This window comes from Gadus macrocephalus, chromosome 4, assembly GCF_031168955.1.
Source record: "Gadus macrocephalus chromosome 4, ASM3116895v1".
NCBI classification, from domain to species: Eukaryota; Metazoa; Chordata; class Actinopteri; order Gadiformes; family Gadidae; genus Gadus; species Gadus macrocephalus.
The window spans coordinates 34,366,782-34,394,705 of record NC_082385.1 but is presented as its reverse complement, the minus strand read 5'-3'; the positions used below and the strand labels follow the sequence as shown (position 1 = coordinate 34,394,705).

The 27,924-nt window shown below is 48.1% G+C and overlaps 3 protein-coding genes across 13 annotated transcripts in view; all 3 read right to left on the bottom strand.

Moving 5' to 3' along the window:
- Window positions 1-2,641: 2,641 nt before the first annotated feature.
- On the bottom strand, window positions 2,642-12,738 carry LOC132456541 (NACHT, LRR and PYD domains-containing protein 12-like). Of its 11 annotated transcripts, none has more exons than XM_060050926.1 (11): window positions 12,305-12,738; window positions 11,495-11,583; window positions 9,756-9,869; window positions 9,467-9,530; window positions 9,054-9,282; window positions 6,486-8,268; window positions 5,870-6,040; window positions 5,210-5,383; window positions 4,551-4,724; window positions 3,833-4,006; window positions 2,642-3,656 (listed from the first exon to the last, which is right to left on the bottom strand). In XM_060050926.1, exons 2-11 carry the CDS (start codon window positions 11,575-11,577, stop codon window positions 3,500-3,502), a joined length of 3,123 nt encoding a protein of 1,040 aa, XP_059906909.1. In that variant the 5' UTR covers window positions 11,578-11,583; window positions 12,305-12,738; the 3' UTR covers window positions 2,642-3,499. The 11 variants fall into 11 exon arrangements, 8 of the variants coding, with proteins under 8 accessions (XP_059906909.1, XP_059906908.1, XP_059906906.1 ...); XM_060050925.1 differs by having other exon boundaries at window positions 2,643-3,656; window positions 11,495-11,591; XM_060050923.1 differs by lacking the exon at window positions 12,305-12,738 and having other exon boundaries at window positions 3,035-3,656; window positions 11,495-12,298.
- Window positions 12,739-17,265: 4,527 nt separating this feature from the next.
- Window positions 17,266-27,924, bottom strand: part of xdh (xanthine dehydrogenase) — a 20,388-nt gene continuing 9,729 nt past the window's right edge. Inside the window, exons 11-22 of the mRNA XM_060050932.1 lie at window positions 27,687-27,878; window positions 27,211-27,356; window positions 26,469-26,550; window positions 25,755-25,850; window positions 24,324-24,452; window positions 24,144-24,218; window positions 23,689-23,741; window positions 22,365-22,479; window positions 21,421-21,486; window positions 20,446-20,634; window positions 19,516-19,683; window positions 17,266-17,840 (exon numbers count right to left, since the gene is read on the bottom strand). Coding sequence (XP_059906915.1) covers window positions 17,790-17,840; window positions 19,516-19,683; window positions 20,446-20,634; window positions 21,421-21,486; window positions 22,365-22,479; window positions 23,689-23,741; window positions 24,144-24,218; window positions 24,324-24,452; window positions 25,755-25,850; window positions 26,469-26,550; window positions 27,211-27,356; window positions 27,687-27,878 — 1,362 coding nt within the window. The 3' untranslated portion in view covers window positions 17,266-17,789. The remainder of the gene's footprint in view (window positions 17,841-19,515; window positions 19,684-20,445; window positions 20,635-21,420; window positions 21,487-22,364; window positions 22,480-23,688; window positions 23,742-24,143; window positions 24,219-24,323; window positions 24,453-25,754; window positions 25,851-26,468; window positions 26,551-27,210; window positions 27,357-27,686; window positions 27,879-27,924) is intronic.
- On the bottom strand, window positions 26,592-27,204 carry LOC132456552 (guanine nucleotide exchange factor subunit RIC1-like). The gene is made up of 2 exons (XM_060050946.1): window positions 26,887-27,204; window positions 26,592-26,850 (listed from the first exon to the last, which is right to left on the bottom strand). The coding sequence occupies exons 1-2, from the start codon at window positions 27,189-27,191 to the stop codon at window positions 26,847-26,849; spliced, it is 309 nt and encodes a 102-aa protein (XP_059906929.1). The 5' UTR covers window positions 27,192-27,204; the 3' UTR covers window positions 26,592-26,846.

Genomic DNA, 27,924 nt, shown 5'->3' with positions numbered 1-27,924 from the left:
GATGAGGGGGGGGGGGTACTGAGGGGGTGGGGGGTGGTGAAGGGTACTGGGGGGGGGGGGGGGGGGTACTGAGGGGGGGGGGGGTACTGAGGGGGGGGGGAGGGGTATTGAGGGGGGGGGGGGGAGGTACTGAGGGGGGTGGGGGGTGGTGAAGGGTACTGGGGGGGGGGGGGGGGGTACTGAGGGGGTGATGAGGGGGGGGGGTACTGAGGGGGTGGGGGGTGGTGAAGGGTACTGGGGGGGGGGGGGGGGGTACTGAGGGGGGGGGGGGTACTGAGGGGGGGGGGAGGGGTATTGAGGGGGGGGGGGGGAGGTACTGAGGGGGTGGGGGGTGGTGAAGGGTACTGGGGGGGGGGGGGGGGTACTGAGGGGGTGATGAGGGGGGGGGGTACTGAGGGGGTGGGGGGTGGTGAAGGGTACTGGGGGGGGGGGGGGGGGTACTGAGGGGGGGGGGGAGGGGTATTGAGGGGGGGGGGGGGAGGTACTGAGGGGGTGGGGGGTGGTGAAGGGTACTGGGGGGGGGGGGGGGGGGTACTGAGGGGGTGATGAGGGGGGGGGTACTGAGGGGGTGGGGGGTGGTGAAGGGTACTGGGGGGGGGGGGGGGGGTACTGAGGGGGGGGGGGGTACTGAGGGGGGGGGGGAGGGGTATTGAGGGGGGGGGGGGGAGGTACTGAGGGGGTGGGGGGTGGTGAAGGGTACTGGGGGGGGGGGGGGGGGGTACTGAGGGGGGGGGGAGGGGGGGGGGTACTGAGGGGGTGGGGGGTGGTGAAGGGTACTGGGGGGGGGGGGGGGGTACTGAGGGGGGGTGATCTTCTGAACATCACGGCGGTATGTGAGCTAGAGAATAAGCGAGTTCTATCACCTCAACTAAACTAGGAGAGCTTGAGGAATTTAGGGCCAGATAACACTGCACTTTGCAGTGTGTGTGTTTTAGTGTTCCAATGGGTGAGGTAGGTTTGTTTCTGATGTGTTATAATTTGGTTGAGTCTAATTGATATGTTCTCAGGCTGGTCCTGGGGCTGAGCAGAGGGGGAACCTGTCTGTGGACAGAGCCTCAGGACCAGCTGAGTGAGGGGACTCCTGTTCACCTCTTGGCTTTGCAGGGCTTTGTGCTGGGAGGAGTGGGGGTCACTTTGTTTTAGATGTAGCCTATATTTAATTGATCGTTTTTGGATTTTTAATAGAAGTGGATACCGGCCTAATTCAGCTCTGCAGGCGTTGTTAGTGGTGGTCCTGTGTACCTGCAGAATGCTTTTGCAAAATTCAGTGCTTGCAATTTCAATTGAATGTTTTTCCCATTGGTCAAACAGTATGTTTGTTTTTGGGCCCCACACTTCGCTACCATAGAGCAGGATGGGTTCAATAATGGCTTGAAGTAGTTTGAGCCAAATTAGAATTGGAATCTGAATGTTGCATAAAAAGCCAAGCGTGCTTTCTCTCTCAGTTCATTGACGGCTGGATTGAAACTTCCAGTGGGACTTATTATCAGGCCTAAATAATTATGTTCTCAACATTTAGCTCTATTCTCTGTCTGTCTGTCTGTCTCTCTGTCTGTCTGTCTGTCTGTCTCTCTCTCTCTCCCTCTCTCCCTCTCTCTGTGTCTCTCCCTCTCTCTCTCTCTCTCTCTCTCTCTCTCTCTCTGTCTCTCTCTCTCTGTCTCACTCTCTCTCTCTCTCTGTCTCTGTCTCTCTGTCTCTGTCTCACTCTCTCTCTCTCTCTCTCTCTCTGTCTCTCTCTCTCTCTCTCTCTCTCTGTCTCTGTCTCTGTCTCTATTCCTCTCTCTCTCCTGTGGCATCTCTATTTCCTGTGGCATCCTTCTGTCAAGCCTTTGTGGATTACTAATGATGGTAACAGTCCTAGACACTTCCAGTGGTGCAAATAAACATATTATACATAGTACTTAGAATAAAGTACTCTTCATGCAAGTGTACTACATTACCATTGTACCTAAATTAATTTAGTACACAAACTTACCACAATAAGCATTTGCAATTCAATATACTTTTTCACAGAAATACGACTTAAAATTAACTTTCATTAAAGTAAACTTCATGTGAGTGTACTTAGATCCCCATCTAATGTAGTGAGATTGAAATACACTTTAATAAAGCATTTCAATAGTGTATTACAAAGGACTTGAAAATAATCATACTTTTCATAAGTACACTACATTACCACTATGAGTATTTGCAATTTAGTATACTTTTAAACCCTCTATGGTAAGGTGTTGCCTTGAGGCAACATTGACTTTTTGACCTTGTAAGAAAAAAATGAGGCATTTTTAAAGGTGGTCTATACCACCTTAAGAATCTCCTAACCCTTGAGAAACCAATGAAAATGCAGATTGGTGGTCACATGCTCTACAGGAAGAGATTTTGAGTTCTCTTACTGCCCATGCGGCCACATGTCAGATAGTCATATTTCTCCTGTCTGAAAGTGTGTTTTTCACCATTTTTCACTAATCCAACCCCCTCAAAGAAATCTGAACATAATTCACTGCTGAGTAGAGAAGTATTTTCAACCATTTCAGGAAAACTATAAACATTCATTATTTAGTAAATAACGAAAAAAGGGTATGTTGCTGATCATAATTTTAAAATGTAAAAATTGCGTTTTTTTTTTTTTTCATTCAGCAATATTATTTTCTAGGGCTGTCCCCGACTCTGAATTTTCTGATTCGAATCAGATCTGCCTTTTCAGTCCGGAGATTCGACTATTCGGCGGGCTTTGTTTACCGGCGTTGCTATGGTGACCTAAATTATTATAAGCAACTGAAAACGATGCCGGTTTGAAACTAAAACTGTGATTCTGAAAAAAGTATAAATGCTATCAAAATTCGATAGTATTGAAGATATAAGTGTGTAGATTTGTTTAATGGTTTGAACGATGGTAAACGGTTGAAAAAGGAATGAGTTACGATGTCTAAAAGTAGGTGTATCAGAATGGGCTGACGTCTTCAATTAAAACAGCTGAAAACGAAGCAGTATGAAACTAGAACTGTGATTCTGAAGAAATTTTAAATGATATCGAAATTCTGTTAAGATATTATTGAAGATACAAGTGTGTAGATTTGTTAAATGGTTTGCACGAAGATAAACGGTTGAAAATAGATTTAGTTATATTACTTCTACAGTCGAAGTACGACTGATGATTTGAATCATCGACTTTCAGGTTTTTTTTCGGGTTTATTTTTTTCTCACGTCGCGCCCCCCCTGAAGAACTCTGGCGCCCCCCAGGGGGGGCGCGCCCCACAGTGTGAAAACCACTGGTGTAGCCTAATGCCCGGTGTTCAGTTACCCAACATTTATCGCGTGCATTTATTAGCTCCTTAATGTTGTCCAAGTGGAACATTTGTAGCTTTATTAATCGCTAAATAAATAGTATGTGTTATTTTTGATATATATATTTTTTTTCTTTTGGTTTTCGCTTCCTGATTTTTCCTAAATGGTTATGATTTACTAACCGGTTACACGTGTACACGTGTACCCGGTCGCACACCTAGTATACACAAGTCCAAATGTGAATGACGGACGTCACCTCCTGCTGTGTGGTTGGACTTTCCATCTCAATAGTAAGTGTGTGATGTGGTGAATCAAACAGACACTTACACTTCTTTAGAACTGGTTTCAGCCTCCACACTCCACCGTGCTCCACACTGGGGGGGAATCAAAGTGAGAGCAGCATGTTGAAACATTCACCTTCATCATCTGCTGTCTCATCACGTTCTACACAACATGAGTGACAGCTGCCTCTTCAAACCACTTCATCTAGCAGCGGCTTGAATCCTGGTAGGAGACTTTTTCCCTGAGTGGTGAGCTATCCTCTCCATACCTGAGAGTGTCCAGTCTCCAGCGTGGATCCTCCAGTCCAGCAGAGAGCAGCGCAGCTCCAGAGTCTCCTGGGTGATTGTAGCTCAGGTCCAGCTCTCTCAGATGGGAGGGGTTGGAGCTCAGAGCTGAGGCCAGAGAAGCACAGCCTTCCTGTGTGACCAGGCAGCCAGACAACCTGCACACACACACACACACACACACACACACACACACACACACACACACACACACACACACACACACACACACACACACACACACACACACACACACACACACACCATTTATTGTATCTGGTTGAGAGCAGTTTGTACTAAAGTAACCACATTTATAAAGTGTATTCATTCCATTTGGAGGACAAGCTTTATTGATACTTCATGGAGACAAAGCTGTGTCACCCTGAGAGTCTGAGGACAGTAAGAGGAAGTGGGGAGATGACATCATCAAAGACAGCAGAATCTCCTTCACTTGGATGTGACAGGATCTAAAACAAATGCTCCTTTCTCAATAACTACACCTCAATGAGATATTGTTCAGTTAGAGTCAGGAGAAGTACGCTGTGTTTGGTACGTTAAGAACGTCTCTTCACAGGTTCTAACATTGTGTAGAACCAGGGAGTGTTTTGTCAGCAGGGAAAAGAGCAACAGAAATGCATCAGGCAGGAGCAGCACTTACTGGAAGATAGAATAACCAGTTTGAAGAAGAGGCTGACAACTGACCTGAGAGTTTCCAGTGTACAGTGTGGACTCCCCAGTCCAGCAGAGAGCAGCTTCACTCCTGAATCCTGCAGATCATTGGTACTCAGCTCCAGCTCTCTCAGACTAGAGGAGTCTGAGCAGAGAACTGAGGCCAGAGCTTCACAGCATCTCTCTGACAGATGACAGCCATTGAGCCTTCACACAAAATAAACAGAACATGTAAGGAACTGTGATTAAATTATAGGAGAATAATAACCAGTTTTTTTAAATACATTAAATAATAAATAATATGAATAACCTGGATCTTAAAATATCAAGACAAAGATTTCACACAGATGTTAAATTAGCAAACCAAAATTATCATTATACTTCACTTAAACACACAGTTTTATTAACAGGTTGTTATTAAACTTTATTAAACAAATCTAAACCGCACTTTACTGTCTGACTACATGATGAACAGAATAATAATGTTATACAACATACACATTATACCATCATTAACAAACTAAGAATGTAATGTGTACCTAAACTGTCATGCCAACAAAAATATAAATATGTTGAGTTATTCTTATGAAAACAATGTATTTATGACCTAACCTTTCTGGATGTAAATCTGTTAAATGTCTTCTTATATTAAACCTTTTGGTGTTATTGTTTGACAATTGGGTAAAACTGACCAGAGAGTTTCCAGTGTACAGTGTGGACTACCCAGTCCAGCAGAGAGCAGCTTCACTCCTGAATCCTGCAGATCATTGGTACTCAGGTCCAGCTCTCTCAGACTAGAGGAGTTGGAGCTGAGAACTGAGGCCAGAGCTTCACAGCATCTCTCTGACAGATGACAGCCATTGAGCCTTCACACAAAATAAACAGAACATGTAAGGAACTGTGATTAAATTATAGGATAATTATAGCCAGTTTTTTTTAAATACATGAAATAATAAATAATGAGAATAACCTGGATCTTAAAATATCAAGACAAAGATTTCACACAGATGTTAAATTAGCAAACCAAAATTATCATTATACTTCACTTAAACACACAGTTTTATTAATAGGTTGTTATTAAACTTTATTAAACAACTCTAAACCGCACTTTACTGTCTGACGACATGATAAACAGAATAATAATGTTATGCAACATACAAATTATACCATCATTAACAAACTACAAATATAATGTGTACCTAAACTGTCATGCAAACAAAAATATAAATATGTTGAGGTTTTCTTATGAAAACAATGTATTTATGACCTAACCTTTCTGGATGTAAATCTGTTAAATGTCTTCTGATTTTGAACCGTTTGGTGTTATTGTTTGACCATTGGGTAAAACTGACCTGAGAGTTTCCAGTGTACAGTGTGGACTCCCCAGTCCAGCAGAGAGCAGCTTCACTCCTGAATCCTGCAGATCATTGGTACTCAGCTCCAGCTCTCTCAGACTAGAGCTGGAGCTGAGAACTGAGGCCAGAGCTTCACAGCATCTCTTTGACAGACGACAGCCATTCAGGCTACACACACAATAAACAGAAAAAGTTAGGAATTTTAAAATGACATAAATCTTTAAGTTATTCCATAATGAAGGAATGTAATTTGTTTAACAAAAAATACTAAAAAATTAAATCTATAAATGTTCATAAAATATTCAATGCAAAGTGTTAAATGCTTCTTTAGTTTAGATTGAAAATGTTTTTAAATTAAAACTACTTCTATGTTCTATTGTTCTGAATATTATTTTATGTGTACTGTAATACATTAAACATTAATAGGACACCTACAAAGATGTTTTGTATATTATTATATAACTTAACTTAACTTGATTCTGTTATGAATATAATAGTAAAACATGTTGAACTTCAACTTACAGAGATCTTTTACATATTATTTTAACCTTATATTCCAGTTATATTTATATTGTGTAGTGTGTATTGTAATACATGTTATTAGTGAACCTACAGAGATGTTTTGGAGACTTTGACTACTGGCAGCAGCCTCAGAAGACCCGCCTCTGAAGCAGAGTATTTCTTCAGGTCAAAGACGTCCAGCTCCTCTTCTGATGTCACTAGGATGAAGGCCAGAGCTGACAGTTGAGCAGGAGAGAGAGATTCTCCGGAGAAACTTCCTGATGTCAGGTACTGTTCGATTTCCTTCACTAGAGAACGGTCGTTCAGCTCATTCAGACAGTGAAACAGGTTGATGCTTCTCTCTGGAGAGAGATCTCCATCTATTTTCTCCTTGATGTAAGACACTGTTTTTGTATTGGTCAGTGAGCTAGTTCCTGTCTGTCCCATCAGACCTCGTAGGACAATCTGATTGGTCTCCAGAGAGAGGCCCAGGAGGAAGCGGAGGAACAAGTCCAGGTGTCCGTTCTCACTCTGTAAGGCCTTGTCCACAGCACTCTGGTAGAGGAGGAGGAGTTTATCTTCCCCAGAGGTTGGTGGTTCTTCTGAGAGCAGATTGACACCATCGTTGATGAAGGACAGAAAGACATAAAGGGCAGCCAGAAACTCCTGGAGGCTCAGATGGACAAAGCAGAACACCCTGGCCTGGTAGAGCCCACACTCCTCTTTAAAGATCTGGGTGAACACTCCTGAGTACACTGAGGCTGCTCTGATGTCGATACCACACTCTGCCAGGTCTTCCTCGTAGAAGATCAGGTTGCCTTTCTCCAGCTGCTTAAAAGCCAGTTTTCCCAGAGAAACAATCATCCCCTTGCTCTCTAAACTCCAGTCTGGATCTCTTTCAGCTCTCCCATGGTACTTCCTGTCCCCCTGTATGGACTGAACCCTCAGGAAGTGGCTGTACATCTGAGTCACGGTCTTGGGCATCTCTTCTATCTGGGATGTTTTGAAGAGGTCCTCCAGAACTGTAGCAGTGATCCAACAGAAGACTGGGATGTGACACATGATGTGGAGGCTTCGTGATTTCTTGATATGGGAGATGATTTTGTTGGCCAGTGTCTCCTCTTTTAATCTTTTTCTAAAGTACTCCTCTTTCTGTGGGTCGGTGAACCCCCTCACCTCTGTCACCATGTCAACAAACTCAGCAGGGATCCGATTGGCTGCCGCAGGGCGTGTGGTTATCCAGATGCGAGCGGAGGGAAGCAGGACGCCCCTGATGAGGTTTGTCAGCAGCATGTCCACTGAGGTGGACTTTGTGACATCAGTCCAGGTCTGGTTATTCTGGAAGTCCAGATGAAGTCGACACTCATCCAGTCCATCCAAGATGAAGATAACGTTGAACCGGTCGCATCTGCAGATTCCTGCTTCTTTGGTCCCAATGAAGAAATGATGAAGGAGTTCCACCAAGCTTAACTCTTTCCCTGTCAGTAAATTCAGCTCTCTGAAAGTGAGGAGAAACGTGAAGTGTATGTCCTGGTTGGTTTTGCCTTCAGCCCAGTCCAGAGTGAACTTGTTTGTTAAGACGGTTTTACCAATGCCGGCCACTCCAGTTGTCATAATTGTCCTGATCGGTTGATCTTGTCCAGGTGAGGGTTTAAAGATGTCTTCACATCTGATTGGTGTTTCTTCCTTGACTGGTTTCCTGGAAGCTGTTTCAATCTGTCTGACCTCATGTTCCTGGTTGACCTCTCCACTGCCTCTCTCTGTGATGAAGATCTTTGTGAAGAAGTCATTCAGACCTGTTTTCTCTCCTGCTTTAGGGAGTCCCTCAAACACTTGCTGGAATTTCTTCTTCAAATGAGACTTGATTTTGTGTTGGCAATCGACAGCAGCAGATCCTAAATGAGAATGAACAGAAGACATCAGATAGTGGATGGAGACATCAGTTGAAGCATGTTAATATTTCCTGTAAAATGAAAGATTTCATGATATTTAGTGACTTAATTACTTGGTGGTACGAGAAGCTGTTCATGATAAGGAATAGATAAAACATTTTTTTTTTTTTATTTCCACATCAATACGATCAGCCTATTCATAGTGATAATGATAGTGAATCAGTGGAAAGTGACTTCACATGCTAATATAACAAGATATCTCTGCATCTCTTCCACTGAGTTATTCTGCTGTTGATTTGCTATATATTGTTTAACATTCTTTAACCTGATGGACGTATAATAATCCTACATATCTAGATCAAACTATTTAACCTGAAACCCCCACATTAACCTTTCATATCTGGATCAAACCATTTAACCTGATACCTCCAGAATGACCCTACATATCTGGATCAAACCATTTAACCTGATCGACCCACAATAACCCTTCATATCTGGATCAAACCATTTAACCTGATACCCCCACAATAACCCTACATATCTGGATCAAACCATTTAACCTGATACCCCCACAATAACCCTACATATCTGGATCAAACCATTTAACCTGATACCCCCACAATAACCCTACATATCTGGATCAATCCATTTAACCTGATCGACCCTGCACAATAACCCTACATATCTGGATCAAACCACTAAACCCCCAAGAAGAAAGATCTCTCCACATTGATGTATTACAAATGAAAATACATTTTCATTCTGTCTTCAAGATAAGAGCCTCTGACCGCCCCACAGTGTGTCGGCCAGTTCCTCCTGGTTCATCTCCATCAGGCAGAGCTTTGTGATGTCCACCACTCCCTTTATGGCGCGCCTCCTCTGCTCCTCCTTCTCACCATCTAGCTCCTCCTCCTCCTCCCTTTGACCCTCTGAGCATTGTGGGTAATCTGGGAAGAGATCCCTCCAGAGCTTCTTCAGCTCCTTGTCTAGAAAAGCGTGTGCGTTCTCCTCAGCCCTCTTGAACAGAACAAACATCAAGGAGAACTTTACTCTGAACTCACTAAGGGCATCAGAAGCATCTGTCCTGGATTCACGTCCACTGGTCTGAAGAGGGAAGCCTGGAGACTATGAGCTCCACAAGAGATGCTTTCTGATGTTCATGGAGAGCTGAAGTCAAACGTCTTGGTGGACATTTACACACCTTGATCAGCACGGTTGGATTCTTCTGTACAAACCTGGTAACAATTGACCTCTTCTGGTGTGGTCTGTGGGGAACACACACACACACACACACACACACACACACACACACACACACACACACACACACACACACACACACACACACACACACACACACACACACACACACACACACACACACACACACACACACACACACTCTATTGTTTTTTCCTGATCTGTTAACATCAGTATCAGTAGTCTGAACAACCAACTTGTTTGTTTTATCGTCTGTTTGAAACTCTTACCTCTCCTCTCTGGGGGGGCGTCCATCTTTAAAGACAGGAGGATGATCCATAGATTGGTCCCTCTTCATGGAGACACAGCTGGGTCCAGGAGAGTCTGCTCTCTGCTGCCTCCTTCTGAAAAACAAACACCATCTGGAGGTTAGGATTTGTGGATATCGTTTCATTTGATCATTACTTGGTGCTCTGTACTTGGTCCCCTACTTTACATCAACTACATCCTCCCACTCGGTCAAATCCTCCGCCAACATGGCCTCCATTTTCCCTGTTACGCTGATGACACTCAGATCTACCTCCCCACCAACACCACCTCTGCAGCCACCCATTGCACCCTCACCACCTGCCTCACTGAGGCCAAGACTTGGATGAAACACAACTTCCTCAAACTGAATTGCAATAAATCAGAAATCCTCATCATTGGCCCAAACTCCCTCACCCGCCCCACCCAGGACATCTCAGTTCATATTGATGGTTCCATTGTCACCCCCTCCACTCACATCCACAACTTAGGTATCATCCTTCACCCCACCCTCTCATCCCTCCCCCATATGAACCAGATTACCAAAGCAGCCTTCTTCCACCTCAGGAACATCACTCGTCTCCGTCCCTCCCTGTCACTCTCAGCCACCGAAACTCTGGTCCACGCATTCATTTCATCCCGCCTTGATTACTGTAACTCCATCCTATACGGCTCATCAAAACACTTGCTTAATAAACTGCAATATGTTCAAAACTCTGCAGCCCGTATGCTCACATCCACCCACCGCTCAGACCACACCCCTGTCCTCCAAGACCTCCACTGGCTTCCCGTCAAATACCGGATTGATTTCAGAATACTACTCATCACCTTCAAAGCCCTCAACAACCTGGCACCCCCCTCCCTCTCTGACCTCCTCCACCGCCATACCCCTCCCCGTTGTCTCAGGTCCGCCGATGCCAACCTCCTGCACCCCATCAGGACCGACCTCCGGTCCTGGGGAGACAGAGCCTTTGCTGCAGCCGCCCCCGCCCTCTGGACAGCCCTCCCCATCACATCCGCAATGCCAACACGCTTTCATCTTTCAAACTGCCCTTAAAACACACCTTTCACTCTTGCTTTTCACCTTAAAACTTTGGTTTTGTTCAGCTTCTTTTTTGTTTCTTATGAATTAGCTTATGAAGCGATTGTGAAGCGTCTTTGAGCACTGGGAAAAGCACTACATAAATGGGATCTATTATTATTATTATTATTATTAATTATTGCAGGGCTACTAAACTATTTTCTCATGACTTTTAATTTTAATATTCTGATTCAATAAATGGGGCCGTTTGAAAGCCATTGAACCTTTAACATTAAACCTGTAAAGTCTGCCACGAGTCGTCTTAACATTAATTTTATTCATACGATTGCTGGGTCCAGGGGAGTCTGCCCTCTGCTGCTGCTCTGGGCTTTAACACACACACTCTTTTTTTTAGAAAAAGTTGTGTTAGTTTTGAGCCACTCCATTCTGTTTGAAACTCCTACCTCTCGTCTCTGCAGGGGGGTCCATCTTTAAATTGAGGAGGATGACCCATAGAGCGGTCACTCTTCATGGAGACACAGCTGGGTCCAGGGGAGTCTGCTCTCTGCTGCTGCTCTGGGCTTCAACACACACACACACACACACACACACAGCTTTTACTCAGACTAATGATGGACTCATGATGTATCACTGCTGAGCTCTGAGATGGACAACAGTCACAGACAGAGATCCTCTTCTTACCTCTTAGCTTTGCTCCGGCGGCCATGTTCCCCAGACAGAGTGGTCTTAGAGGTAGGACCCCCGTCCTCTCTCTCCTCATCCATAGTAGACTGGAGACCTGGACACAAACACAACTCATCCATCACTTCATTTGCCTTCTGAACTTTAGCTGTTTATTGAGAGAGATCATTGTGACTGCGTCACACTAAAACATTATGGACGTCATAGACCGTCAATATGAACCCCACAACATAACCACAATGCCCTCACTACAGTACAGATGTGTACAGCAGATGAGAACTCAGAGATGAGAATTAAACACCTTGGAGACTGTAACTGTGCTTAATATACAACTCAAAAAAGATATACAAAAGACTTAAAAAATGCATTGTGGTAAAATTAAAAAAGTAAGGAACGTTTGAATAATTTCTCTACTGGAACAAAGTCTGAATTCTGTCACTTTACTGAACCACAGATCCCATATAAATCAACTGGTGAAGGTCAACACATCGATAGGGTATCCTCTTATGACCAACGAGTCTCTTTCTTTCCCTCTATGGCCCCAGCTGTGGATTAAGCCATAGGAATCGAGTCTATTCCCACAGGAACCCCCCTGTGAAAGTGGTACAGTCCATCAACAGTCTGGCCTGTCACTAGTCGCTACGAACACATATCACATAAATATTGAACGCAGTGTTCAGTTCATCACACGGGTCAGAAAAGCAGTGAAACATGAACTAACGTTGTATTCTCTACAGTAAACTCATTATTATATACCAGCAACCTAAAGATGATATAAACGGTAGTAAACTGTCTTTTATCTTTTCTTACCTTATCTAATTAAAATGCGTCCCATACGGTATAAAGTTATAAAAGAATAAATGTAAGGGAAGAAACTGAGATTAAATTGTTTATAAAACAAGTTAATCAGGTGAAAGGTTTTCAAAGCGGAGAAAGAAAGTCTCCTCGCTGCGACAGAAGTTTAAGATGAGGAAGTGACTGAGCTGAACCGGTTTGACTGACAGAGAGAGGAGGAGCCGCACCTCTCAGCGCGGGTCACCTGTTTTCAGGGAAACCCAACGCTACCCAGCGCAGGTACACACACACACACACACACACACACACACACACACACACACACACACACACACACACACACACACACACACACACACACACACACACACACACACACACACACACACACACACACACACACACACACACACACACACACACGGATCACTGAGCCAACTGTAAAGGCGGCCTTAATATAGTCAGCATACAGGTTAATACCATGTAATAATAATGGGTATGCTATCAGTACATTACTGCATGTCACCGAGGCGAGGAACAACACCGTTTAGTGACGTCATTGGATATGCTAATTGCATGTCCTGACATGGAGCTCAGCTCACACAATAAGCTGTTTTGTACAACATCTGAAGTTATTTGATTGGACAAGAGGCAATCCATGAGTACTACTATATAAAGTGTTCTTCAAACAAGTTAATCAGGTGAAAGGTTTTAGAAGTGGAGGAAGAAGGGCTGCTGGCTGCGACCGACCGGTAGACCTAAAGAACCGGTTTGACTCACAGAGACAATGGACAAATCTTATGCAACGCACACACACACACACACACACACACACACACACACACACACACACACACACACACACACACACGCAGATCACTGAGCCAACTGTAAAGTCTGCCTTATAGAATATGTGTAATATATAGGCGATATATAATATAATAATACCGTGTAATAATACTATAATATAATAATAGCATGTGATAATAATATAATAATACCATGTTACAATAGCCTGTGTAGACTATCAGTACGTTACTGCCTGTCACCACAGACCAACATGTCCTGTTCCCTGAGTTTGAGTGGCGCCCCTCAGGACACAGACTCCGGGCTGTCGGACACAGAGGAGGAAGGCAGCCTTATAATAATAATAATAATACATTTAATTTAGAGGCGCCTTTCAAAACACCCAAGGTCACCTTACAGAGCATATAGTCATCATACAATTTTTTAAAAAAACAAGGCATTGTGGAAAAAGATAAATAAATAAATAAATAAACATAAGCAATAAGAAATAAACAAAACAAAAACAGGACAAAACTAAAAAACAATCAAAACAGTGATCAGTTAGACGTTGTGTGCGAGTTTGAACAGGTGAGTTTTGAGTTGTGACTTGAAGGTTGGAATGGTGTCTGACTGTTTTATGTGTGGGGGGAGGGAGTTCCAGAGCCTGGGTGCTGAACAGCTGAATGACCGGGCACCCATTGAAGTGAGTCGTGATGTGGGGATACATAGTAGTCCAGCAGAGGTTGAGCGGAGGGAGCGGGAGGGAGTGTATTCTTGGAGGAGGTCGCAGAGATAACTGGGGGCTAGGTTGTGGAGAGCTTTGTAGATGAGGAGTAGGGTTTTGTATTGGATGCGGTAGTGTACTGGGAGCCAGTGAAGTTGAATGAGGACAGGGGTGATGTGGTCAGATGATTTGGTGCGGGTGATGATCCGGGCGGCTGAGTTCTGAATGATCTGCAGTCTGTTGATGAGTTTGGTGGGGAGTCCGGTGAGGAGGGCGTTGCAGTAGTCTATGCGTGATGTGACAAATGAGTGAACTAGGATTTCAGTGCTGGATTGGGTCAGTGATGGGCGGAGTCTGGCAATGTTGCGGAGGTGGAAGAATGCAGTCCGGGTGATGTTGTGAATATGGGGTGTGAATGAGAGGGTGTTGTCCAGGATGACGCCGAGGCTCTTGACTTTGGAGGAGAAGGGTACTGGGAATCCATCGATAATTATGAGTGGAGCTGGGGTGTGTTGTGATTTAGTGAGGGTGGATTTGGATCCGATGAGCAGGGCCTCGGTCTTGTTTCCATTGAGTTTCAGGAAGTTCCTGCTCAACCAGCTCCGGATCTCTTCCAGGCACGTGATGAGGGAAGTGGGGGGGATGGCAGCGGTGGGTTTGGTGGAGATGTAGACCTGTGTGTCGTCAGCGTAGCAGTGAAAATGGACCCCATGGTGACGGAGGAGTGTGCCCAGCGGGAGGAGGTAAGTGGTGAAGAGGAGTGGACCCAAGACTGACCCCTGGGGGACACCCAGTGAGACACCTGAACACCCAGACTTGTGGTTGCTTAGTTGAACAAATTGTTGACGGCCGGTGAGGTAGGATGTAAACCAGGAGAGTGCAGCACCAGTGATCCCAATACCAGCTAGGCGGTCCAGGAGCAGAGGGTGGGAGATGGTGTCGAATGCTGCGCTGAGATCGAGGAGGATGAGAATGGTGAGTAAACCAGAGTCGGCTGCAAGGAGGAGGTCGTTGGTGATTTTGACTAGGGCTGTTTCAGTGCTGTGTTTTGGACGGAAGCCAGATTGGAACGGTTCGTGGAGATTGTTAGTGTCGAGGTGGGACTGTAGTTGTGCGGCAACCACCCTTTCAAGTGTTTTGGAGATGAAAGGGAGATTGGAGATGGGCCGGTAATGGTTAAGGTCAGTTGGGTCAGCACCAGGTTTTTTCAGGATGGGAGTGATGGCAGCCAGCTTGAGAGTGGGGGGTACAGTACCAGTAGTGAGGGAGGACTTAATTATGTTGGTGATCATGGGGGAGATGGACGGAAGACATGCTTTGACAAGGGAGGTGGGAAGAGGATCGAGCTGGTGGTTTTGGCTTTGCGGATGAGTTCTGAAACGGTCTGTTCTGTTACTAGGGTGAAGTCAGAGAGGGAGCTGATGAGAGGTTGGCCAGAGGTGATCATCCAGGGTGGGTCATCAGAGGGGGTGCGAGATGAGGCCAGTTGTTGGTGAATGGTGTTGATTTTAGAGCTGAAGAAGTCAAGGAACGCAGTGCATTGGGTGGTGGAAAAGTCTGGAGGGAGAGATTTAGGAGGCTGAAGTAAGTGGCTGACTGTTGAGAAGAGGACTCTGCTGTTGCCTGTACCAGTGTTGATGAGGTTGGAGTAGTATGAGGTTTTGGCAGTAGTGAGGGCATTCTTGTAGTGATGGAGGTGGTCCGAATACATTTGGCGGTGTACAGTGAGTTGAGTCTTTTTGTAGAGTCGCTCCAGTCGACGACCAGTGGCTTTGAGCTGGCGCAGATGAGGAGTGAACCAGGGAGCAGTGTGGGTGAATGAGACTGAACGGGTTTTCAGGGGGGCCAGGGTGGTGAGGGAGGAGGAGAGGCAGTTATTGTAGTGAGACACCAGGTCAGTCAGGGAGGAAGCTGGGGGAGGGTTGGGGTAGGAGCTGATCATGGTGGAGAGGTCTGTGGTGTTGATAAGTTTGATGTTTCTGAAGGAGATGGTCCGTTGTTCCTTGGTTTTGTGTAGTTGGGTATGAATGTCAAAAAGTACAGCTTTGTGGTCGGAGATGGGGAAATCAATGACATCAAGGTTAGTGGGAGTGATGTCAGTGCAGCAGATTAAATCCAGAATGTGACCTTTGTTATGGGTTGGGAGGTTGACATGTTGTGTGATGCCAAGACAGTCCAGAAGTGATGTGAAGTCATTAGCAAAAGTACAGGATGGGTTGTCAATGTGGATGTTGAAATCACCAAGGAGGATAACAGTGGGGGACATTGCACATACAGATGTAAGTAGAGATGAGAATTCATTGAGGAAAACGGAGGAGGGTTTTGGCGGTCTGTAAATGGTGACAATGATAGTGGGTTTGGGGCCTGAGAGTTTTACAGCTAGACATTCAAAGGAGGAATGAAGGGGGACTGTGACAGTGGTGGCTTTGATGTTATCAAAGCTGGACAGCCTTCACCCCCAGGGCTGTCCAGCTCCTTAATGCTGGTCACTGACTCATCAACCTGCTGCACTTTAGAATGGAAGCACTTCATGAAGCACTCTTTACTCCTGTGTTGAATGTTGTTGTTGCAATGTGTGTGTTGCTTGATTTGTGTAGTGTTTGTGTGTGGGGGCTGCTTGTGTTTGTTAATTGTGTCTATTTTTCAGCTGCCGTCATGACGATTCTGTCGACCAATCAACGGAGGGTGTGTGTAGCTCGAACTTGCCGGCACCCTGTCAGGTGTCTCAGTACCCCAACGGAGGAGTACTGCGAGATGAGTGCAGGACGAGTACGGCTCAGTCCGGGTCACGCCCACTGTTGGCGGTGGAAACGCAATCCGCACCTTGGCGAGCCCAACCGAACCGCACCCTCCGGTGGAAACGCGCCATAATAAGTCCATGATGGTACCGTGGCTGCAAGCTGCTCTTAGCTGCTTTTATTCTTATTCAAAGAGAATAAGAATAAAAAAAAGAGAGCGGATGGGCTGAGAGGTCCAGGGTGTCCTCTCGTCCTGCAGCTGACCTCTGACCCTCTGGACTGACCTCTGACCCTCTGGAGCGACCTCTGACCCTCCGGACTGACCTCTGACCCTCTGGACTGTCCTCTGACCCTCTGGACTGACCTCTGACCCTCCAGACTGACCTCTGACCCTCCGGACTGACCTCTGACCCTCTGGAGCGACCTCTGACCCTCTGGACTGACCTCTGACCCTCTGGAGCAACCTCTGACCCTCCGGACTGACCTCTGACCCTCTGGCCTGACCTCTGACCCTTTGGCTGACCTCTGACCTGACCTCTGACCCTCTGGCCTGACCTCTGACCCTCTGACCTGACCTCTGACTGACCCCTGACCCTCTGGCTGACCTCTTCAGCGGCCAGGAGTCTGACTCAGTGGACATTTGACCAGGCGGTTGTGAACAGATGTATTACCATCGCCGCGGACAAACAGAAAACTAGAGCTGGAAACAACAGCGCAGACACAACGGGAATCATGAAAGATCTTTTATTGACCGATATCAAGTCTTTAACGCTCTGATGCCTTCCTAGACTGAACAGGACGTGTGATTCGGTCGATAGGATATCTATCAAGAGAGGTCCAGAGACAATCTATGTACTGATAAGATTGATCAATATATCAATTTAAAGATACATATGGTAAACACATAGCTAGATTGATCAATATATCAATTTAAAGATACATATGGTAAACACATAGCTAGATTGATCAATATATCAATTTAAAGATACATATGGTAAACACATAGCTAGATTGATCAATAGCTGTAAGATAGATAAAGATAGATTAATATATAGGGAAGAGGGTAGGAGGGAGGAGGTAAGAGGTAGGAAGTAGGAGGTAGGAGGGAGTAAGGTAGGAGGGTAGCAAGGAGGGTAGGAGGTAGGAGGGGAGGAGGGAGGTAAGAAGGAGGGTCGGAGCGAGGAGGAGGGAGGAGGGAGGAGGGTAGGAGGCAGGAGGTAGGAGCTAGGAGGTAGGCGGCTAGGCAGGCGTCCTACACCCGGACATCCCAGGGATGGAAGGTCCCAGGTTCGGCCGGTGGACACTGGACCCCAAAGAGAGTAAAACAATCACAACTATTGATTACTAATTAATACCTATTATCACTGATTACACTTAACATAAACACTTCAACAGAAAAAACTTAACCTCAACACACTGCAACTAAACACCTCAACTCTATACACTTAACCTCAACACACTGAAACTAAACACAATTAAATACACTTAACATCCACACACTTAACATCCACACAAGTAACATCCACACACTGAACCTAACCCACTGAACCCACTGAACCTACTGAACCTAACCCACTGAACCTAACCCACTGAACCTAACCCACTGAACCCACTGAACCTAACCCACTGAACCCACTGAACCTAACCCACTGAACCCACTGAACCTAACCCACTGAACCCACTGACCCTAACCCACTGAACCTAACCCACTGAACCCACTGAACCTAACCCACTGAACCTAACCCACTGAACCCACTGAACCTAACCCACTGAACCCACTGAACCCACTGAACCTAACCCACTGAACCTAACCCACTGAACCTAACCCACTGAACCCACTGAACCTAACCCACTGAACCCACTGACCCTAACCCACTGAACCTAACCCACTGAACCCACTGAACCTAACCCACTGAACCCACTGAACCCACTGACCCTAACCCACTGAACCTAACCCACTGAACCCACTGAACCTAACCCACTGAACCTAACCCACTGAACCTAACCCACTGAACCTAACCCACTGAACCTAACCCACTGAACCCACTGAACCTAACCCACTGAACCTAACCCACTGAACCTAACCCACTGAACCTAACCCACTGAACCTAACCCACTGAACCTAACCCACTGAACCCACTGAACCTAACCCACTGAACCCACTGAACCTAACCCACTGAACCCACTGAACCTAACCCACTGAACCTAACCCACTGAACCTAACCCACTGAACCTAACCCACTGAACCTACTGAACCTAACCCACTGAACCTACTGAACCTAACCCACTGAACCCACTGAACCTAACCCACTGAACCTAACCCACTGAACCCACTGAACCTAACCCACTGAACCCACTGACACTGACCCACTGAACCTAACCCACTGAACCCACTGAACCTACTGAACCTAACCCACTGAACCCACTGAACCTAACCCACTGAACCTAACCCACTGAACCCACTGAACCTAACCCACTGAACCCACTGAACCTAACCCACTGAACCTAACCCACTGAACCTAACCCACTGAACCCACTGAACCCACTGAACCCACTGAACCTAACCCACTGAACCTAACCCACTGAACCCACTGAACCCACTGAACCTAACCCACTGAACCTAACCCACTGAACCCACTGACCCTAACCCACTGAACCTAACCCACTGAACCTAACCCACTGAACCCACTGAACCTAACCCACTGAACCCACTGAACCTAACCCACTGAACCTAACCCACTGAACCCACTGAACCTAACCCACTGAACCTAACCCACTGAACCCACTGAACCTAACCCACTGAACCCACTGAACCCACTGAACCCACTGAACCTAACCCACTGAACCCACTGAACCTAACCCACTGACCCTAACCCACTGAACCTAACCCACTGAACCCACTGAACCTAACCCACTGAACCTAACCCACTGACCCTAACCCACTGAACCCACTGGCCCCGGGTTGGCGGGGGTCCTACCAGTGCGGTGAAGCGGTCCTGGCAGGCCAGCCGGACCCTCTCCGGGGTGGCGGGGCTGTCCAGCCTGCAGGGCCCCGAGAGGCCGGCCTCCGAGCGGGCCCCCACCACCGCGTCCTTCAGCGCCAGCAGGACCGAGGCGGCCAGGAACAGGGGCGGCTCGCCCACCGCCTGGGGACCGCAGCACACGTCAGCACGGGCCCCCCGTTCTAACCCCCGCCTCCTGGGGGGAGGCTTCACAGTACAGCAGTGCATTGTGGGAGTCTCCGTGACGTCAGCACGCCCCCCCCCCGTTCTAACACCCACCTCCTGGAGGGAGGCTTCACAGTACAGCAGTGCATTGTGGGAGTCTCCGTGAGGTCAGCACGCCCCCCCCCCGTTCTAACACCCACCTCCTGGAGGGAGGCTTCACAGTACAGCAGTGCATTGTGGGAGTCTCCGTGACGTCAGCACGCCCCCCCCCCGTTCTAACACCCGCCTCCTGGGGGGAGGCTTCACAGTACAGCAGTGCATTGTGGGAGTCTCCGTGACGTCAGCACGCCCCCCCCCCGTTCTAACCCCCGCCTCCTGGGGGGAGGCTTCACAGTACAGCAGTGCATTGTGGGAGTCTCCGTGACCGTTCAAGCACCTCCCAAGGTGCACATTTACAGCCATATACTGCAACCAGTAGAGGGTCTCGGTAATGTAACGTCTGCCCTGGGGGAGCGGGGGGCTCCTGAGGGGGTGGGAGGACCCCTGGGGGAGCGGGGGGCTCCTGAGGGGGTGGGAGGACCCCTGGGGGAGCAGGGGGCTCCTGAGGGGGTGGGAGGACCCCTGGGGGAGCGGGGGGCTCCTGAGGGGGTGGGAGGACCCCTGGGCGGTTAAAGCTCTCGTAGTCGAGCGCCAATCGATGCAAATGATGGGGGGGCACCAGTGCTCTACAGTGAGGGGTACCTTGGAGGAGTAGACGGCCTTGTCGTTGGGGGCGTCCCTCAGCAGGGAGACCACCAGCTGGGACGGGATGTCCCCGAAGGCCGGGATCTTGTAGGTCCCGGGCCCCTGGGTGAGCAGCGCCCCCTGGGGGGAGTAGCGCAGCTCCTCCAGGGTGAAGAGACCCACGCCCTGCAAGAACCCCCCCTCCACCTGGTGGAGACCAGGAGAGACCAGAGGGGGAGACCAGAGGGGGAGACCAGAGGGGGAGACAGGGGGAGACCAGAGGGGGAGACAGGGGGAGACCAGAGGGGGAGACAGGGGGAGAGACCAGAGGGGGAGACCAGAGGGGGAGACAGGGGGAGACCAGAGGGGGAGACCAGAGGGGGAGACAGGGGAGAGACCAGAGGGGGGAGACAGGGGGGAGACCGGGGGAGGGGGGACATGAGGAGACCGGGGAGAGACCAGAGGGGAGACACATGGGAGAGACCAGAGGAGGGAGAAAGGGGGAGAGACCAAAGGGGGGAGACAGAGGAGAGACCCGAGGGGGTAGACAGGAGGAGACCGGGGGAGAGACCAGAGGAGGGAGAGCAGGGGGGAGAGAAGGGGGAGACCAGAGGGGAGAGGAGGGGGAGACCAGAGGGGAGAGGAGGGGGAGACCGGGGAGAGACCAGAGGGAGGAGACACCAGAGGGGGGAGAGGAGGGGGAGACAGAGGAGAACCCGAGAGGGGGAGACCAGAGGGGGGAGAGACCAGAGCGGAGAGACAGAGGAGAGACCAGAGGGCGGAGGGAGCAGAGGGGGGAGAGAGCAGAGGGGGAGACAGGGGGGAGTATTTTGTGTGCATGTTGTTGGTTTTTTGTGAGTGTGTAATGTATTTGTGTGTATTTGTGGGTTTTTCCTCAGTATGTCGTGTGTATTTGTGTGTTTCTGTGAGTATGTTGTGTTTATTTGTGTGTATGTTGTGTGTATTTTGTGTGTATGTTGTGTGTATTTGTACCTGGCCGATGTCGATTGCAGGATTCAGACTGTTCCCGACATCCATCACGATGGTTGTGTGTAGGTTCTGCACACACACACACACACACACACACACACACACACACACACACACACACACACACACACACACACACACACACACACACACACACACACACACACACACACACACATTGAACATCACAGCTTATACCACGGCTGTTCTCCATGCTGTGGAGCGCTCCGTTCCCCTGCATGGGCCTTCACAACTTCCGGCTGGAATTATTTTTTGATAATTCACCGTTGCTAAGCAAATAATGACCGTTGCTAAGCATATAATCACCGCCGTCAAGGAAAGTGAATTTTTTCTTTCGTATCACTCCGCAAGTAGTCCGGTAACTTATCGACCCCAGCGGACTCGGTTGCTAAGCGACGTGGTGGTACGACAACTTAAACATGAGGCAGCTACTGCCCCTAGCGGCCAACACTGGTACAACCACCAACACAGCACCCACATAGGATGGGGCCATCGTATCATCATCATCATCATCATCATCATCCTCATCATCATCATCAGACAGACAGACAGACAGACAGACAGACAGACAGACAGACAGACAGACAGACAGACAGACAGACAGACAGACAGACAGACAGACAGACAGACAGACAGACAGACAGACAGACAGACAGACAGACAGACAGAGAGACAGACAGACCTTATGGCTGCCGGTCAGACAGACAGACAGACAGACAGACAGACAGACAGACAGACAGACAGACAGACCTTATGGCTGCCGGTCAGACAGACAGACAGACAGACCGACAGACCTTGTGGCTGCCGGTCAGACAGACAGACAGACAGACAGACAGACAGACAGACAGACAGACAGACAGACCTTGTGGCTGCCGGTCAGACAGACAGACAGACAGACAGACAGACAGACAGACAGACAGACAGACCTTGTGGCTGCCGGTCAGACAGTCCACCTCCACCTCAGAGCAGGCCACTCCGTAGCTGAAGTAGTTGAACGGACGTCCGGAGTTCGTCTCAAAGTCATAGCCCAGATCAGGAGTTCTGAACACAAGACAGGCATTACAGAACAACACCTAGAGCTACACCACCTAGAATAACACCACCTAGGACTACACCACCTAGAGCGACACTACCTAGAACTACACCACCTAGAGCTACATCACCTAGAACTACACCACCTAGAACGAAACTACCTAGAACAACACCACCTAGAGCGACACTACCTAGAACTACACCACCTAGAGCTACACCCCCTAGAACTACACCACCTAGAGCTACACCACCTAGAACTACACCACCTAGAACGAAACTACCTAGAACATCACCACCTAGAACTACACCACCTAGAACTACAGCACCTAGAGCTACACCACCTAGAACTACACAACCTAGAACTACAACACCTACAACAACACCACCTAGGACTACACCACCTAGAGCGACACTACCTAGAACTACACCACCTAGAGCTACACCCCCTAGAACTACACCACCTAGAGCTACACCACCTAGAACGACACTACCTAGAACGACACTACCTAGAACTACACCACCTAGAGCTACAGCACCTAGAGCTACAGCACCTAGAGCTACACCACCTAGAACTACACAACCTAGAACTACATCACCTAGAACTACACAACCTAGAACTACAACACCTAGAACTACAACCCTAGAACAAAAACACCTAGAACTACACCACCTAGAACTACACCACCCAGGACTCAACCACCTAAAACTACAACACCTAGAACTACAACACCCTGGCCACCTGAGCCATCTTCAGTCACTTTAACCTCTGCTCACACCTGAACCGTCTTAAGTCACTTTAACACCTCCTTACACCTGAATCTTAAGTCACTTTAACACCTCCTTACACCAGAATCTTAAGTCACTTTAACACCTCCTAACACCTCAACCGTCTTAAGTCACTTTAACACCTCCTAACACCAGAATCTTAAGTCACTTAAACCCCCCCTCACACCTCAACCGTCTTAAGTCACTTTAACACCTCCTTACACCTGAATCTTAAGTCACTTTAATACCACCTCACATCTGAATCATCCTAACTGACTTAAGCACCCCCTCACACTTGAACAGACTTCAGTCACTTTAAACCCTCCTCACACCTGAACCATCTTAAGTCACTTTAAAATAACCCCAGCACCCAACAGGTAGAACCCCAGCACCCAACAGGTAGAACCCCAACACCCAGAAGCAGAAGGCATGTGAAGGCTGTCCGGAGCTCACTTGTAGAAGCCATTAGCAGACAGATTGACTCTGTTGAAGTAAGCAGCTTTGACCTGGAAGACAGAAGAAACAGGGGTCACATGACGACATCCCGAAGGTCAGAGGTCAGAGGGTCAGAATGTCAGGGGGTCAGATGGTCAAAGGTCAGGGGGTCAGAGGGGTCAGGGGATGAGGGGGTCAGGGGTCAGAGGGTCGGGGGGTCAGAGGTCAGGGGTCAGAGGGTTAGAGGTCAGCGGGTCAGGGGGTACTGGCGCCCGGAGCGCTGGTGCCGTCAGTGTCCTCCACCATTGGAAACCTCTGGTGTCCTCCCAGGACCCTTCCTCACCCAGTCCTCCCAGGACCCTTCCTCACCCAGTCCTCCCAGGACCCTTCCTCACCCAGTCCTCCCAGGACCCTTCCTCACCCAGTCCTCCCATGACCCTTCCTCTCCCAGTCCTCCCAGGACCCTTCCTCACCCAGTCCTCCCAGGACCCTTTGGGGTTCTGGGTCCTGTAGGGGTCCAGACGCTTCCTGAGGACCTCACACGCGTTCTGCAGGAGAGGAAGTGATTAGTACATAGACATTGATATCTATATATATATCTATATGTGTGTGTGTGAGCGGCTGTGTTGGGCCCGGGGAGGGGCGGGGCCTGCCTTCACTGCGGCGCCGTTGAGGTCGGAGGAGGCGGAGGCGGCGGTGGGGCTGGTGTTGGGCACCGTGCTGGTGCTGGTTTCAGACACATGGATCTGAGAGCTGGCCACGCCCAGAACCCTGCTGGCCACCTGGGGACGCACAAACACACAGCTTGGAGCAGGCCGCGCCCAGGCCACGCCCCCGCCCTGCTGGCCGCCTGGGGCGAGGAGCTATCGTTGATGATGCTTTACTACCACCCGCTGTTACCTGAACCATCTTAAGTCACTTTAACCTCTCCTCACACCTGAACCATCTTAAGTCACTTTAACCTCTCCTCATACCTGAACCCTCTTAAGTCACTTTAACCTCTCCTCACACCTGAACCATCTTAAGTCACTTTAACCTCTCCTCATACCTGAACCCTCTTAAGTCACTTTAACCTCTCCTCATACCTGAACCATCTCAAGTCACTTTAACCTCTCCTCATACCTGAACCCTCTTAAGTCACTTTAACCTCTCCTCATACCTGAACCATCTCAAGTCAATTTAACCTCTCCTCATACCTGAACCATCTTAAGTCACTTTAACCTCTCCTCCCACCTGAACCATCTTAAGTCCCTTTAACCTCTCCTCATACCTGAACCATCTCAAGTCACTTTAACCTCTCCTCATACCTGAACCATCTCAAGTCACTTTAACCTCTCCTCATACCTGAACCATCTCAAGTCACTTTAACCTCTCCTCATACCTGAACCATCTCAAGTCACTTTAACCTCTCCTCATACCTGAACCCTCTTAAGTCACTTTAACCTCTCCTCACACCTGAACCATCTTAAGTCACTTTAACCTCTCCTCATACCTGAACCCTCTTAAGTCACTTTAACCTCTCCTCATACCTGAACCCTCTTAAGTCACTTTAACCTCTCCTCATACCTGAACCATCTCAAGTCAATTTAACCTCTCCTCATACCTGAACCATCTTAAGTCACTTTAACCTCTCCTCCCACCTGAACCATCTTAAGTCCCTTTAACCTCTCCTCATACCTGAACCATCTCAAGTCACTTTAACCTCTCCTCATACCTGAACCATCTCAAGTCACTTTAACCTCTCCTCATACCTGAACCATCTCAAGTCACTTTAACCTCTCCTCATACCTGAACCATCTCAAGTCACTTTAACCTCTCCTCATACCTGAACCATCTCAAGTCACTTTAACCTCTCCTCATACCTGAACCATCTCAAGTCACTTTAACCTCTCCTCATACCTGAACCATCTCAAGTCACTTTAACCTCTCCTCATACCTGAACCATCTCAAGTCACTTTAACCTCTCCTCATACCTGAACCATCTCAAGTCACTTTAACCTCTCCTCATACCTGAACCATCTCAAGTCACTTTAACCTCTCCTCATACCTGAACCATCTCAAGTCACTTTAACCTCTCCTCATACCTGAACCATCTTGGTGTGGAGGCCTTGGCCCATCTCTGTCCCTCCATGGGTCAACAGAACCGAGCCGTCGGTGTAGATATGGACCAGAGCACCGGCCTGGAAACACACACACACACACACACACACACACACACACACAGACACACACACACACACACACACACACACACACACACACACACACACACACACACACACACACACACACACACACACACACATCACTCAGTTGAATAAAACTATGCCTTCCCTTATCTAATCTGGTCATTTTTATGATTTTTTATCCGCTTGTCTAGTCTTAACTGTAATCCCGTGTAGTGTAGTCTAATTTAGTCTAGTTTTATCTAGACTAGTATAGTCTGTAGTCTAGTGTAGTATAGTCTGTAATCTAGTCTAGTATGTAATATAATCAAGTATTTAGTCCAGTCTAGTCTAGTCTGTAGTCTAGTCTAGTCCAGTCTGTAATCTTGCCTAGGGTAGTCTATTCTAGTCGAGTCTGTAATCTTGTTTAGTGTAGTCTAGTCTGTAATCTAGCCTAGTCTGTAAATTTGTCGAGTCTAGACTGTAAACTTGTCTAGTCTATTCTAGTCTGTAAACTTGTCTAGTCTAGTCTGTAATCAAGTCTAGTCTAGCCTGTAATCGAGTCTAGTCTAGTCTGTAAACTAGTCTAGTCTAGTCCAGTCTAGTCTAGCCTGTAATCTCCAGTCCAGGTACCTGGTTGAGGAAGAGTGCGGTGAAGCTGATGCCAAACTTGGTGGGGATGATGGCCAGTCCCCGCTTGGTCCACCGGTTCTGGCTGACAGGGGGAGGGGGTGGATGAGGGGTGAATGAGTGAGAGAGTGAATGCACCTGTTGTACAGCTGGATGGTGAATGAGTGACTGAGTGAATGGAACTGTTGTCCAACTGGGGGGTGAATGAGTGAATGTACCTGTTGTATTAGTGAATGTTCCTGTTGTATTGGTTAATGAATGAAATAGTGAATGTTCCTGTTGTATTGGTTAATGAGTGAAATAGTGAATGTTCCTGTTGTACAGCTAGAGGGTGAATGAGTGAACGTTCCTGTTGTAGCACTGCATGATGCTTGAGTGAACCTACCTGTTGTATGTCTGCAGGGTGAATGGGTGAACAGACCTGTTGTACTGGTCCATGGTGACTGGGTGAACAGACCTGTTGTACTGGTCCATGGTGACTGGGTGAACAGACCTGTTGTACTGGTCCATGGTGACTGGGTGAACAGACCTGTTGTACTGGTCCATGGTGACTGGGTGAACAGACCTGTTGTACTGGTCCATGGTGACTGGGTGAACAGACCTGTTGTACTGGTCCATGGTGACTGGGTGAACAGACCTGTTGTACTGGTCCATGGTGACTGGGTGAACCCACCTGTTGTACTGGTCCATGGTGACTGGGTGAACCCACCTGTTGTACTGGTCCATGGTGACTGGGTGAACCCACCTGTTGTACTGGTCCAGGGCCTCTCTCCGCTGGTGGTACTGGGAGCGCTGCAGACACTGGTCCCAGCAGCGGTCCAGGGTCAGCCGGTCCAGGACCTGACCGTAGGGGGTGAGCTCCCCCTGCTGGTACAGGTTCACCCTGCGCACCTGCACACACACACACACACACACACACACACACACACACACACACACACACACACACACACACACACACACACACACACACACACACACACACACTCACACACATTAATACACATGTGTGTGTGTGTGTAGTGTGTGTGTGTGTGTGTGGGGTGTGTGTATGGTGTGTGCAGTGTATGTGTGTGGTGTGTGTATGCTGTGTGCAGTGTGTGTGTGTGTGTGTGGTGTGTGTATGGTGTGTGCAGTGTGTGTGTGTATGGTGTGTGTAGTGTGTGTTTGTGGTGTGTGTATGGTGTGTGCAGTGTGTGTGTACAGTGTGTAGTGTGTGACCTTCTCGGCGGGCAGGCCCAGCTCCAGAGCCACGTCACTCATCCAGCTCTCGGTGACCAGCATGCCTTGCGGTCCGCCAAACCCACGGAACGCCGTGTTGGAAGGGAGGTGTGTCTTACACAGGAAGCCCCGCCCCCGGATGTGAGGGATGGAGTAGGAGTTCTCCATGTGGAACAGAGCGCGCTCCATGATCTATGGACATAGATACACAGGTCTATAGACATAGATACACAGATCT

Coding starts and splice junctions, on each gene's coding strand:
- LOC132456541 (XM_060050923.1), bottom strand. CDS start 11,616: ATGGATGAGTTGTGTTTGTGTCCAGGTCTCCAGTCTACTATGGATGAG. Junction 9,283..9,466: donor ATCCAACCGTGCTGATCAAG/GTGTGTAAATGT, acceptor GTTCTGTTCAAG/AGGGCTGAGGAGAACGCACA. Junction 3,657..3,832: donor TGGAGACTGGACACTCTCAG/GTATGGAGAGGA, acceptor ATTCCCCCCCAG/TGTGGAGCACGGTGGAGTGT.
- LOC132456552 (XM_060050946.1), bottom strand. CDS start 27,191: ATGGACCAGTACAACAGGTGGGTTCACCCAGTCACCATGGACCAGTAC.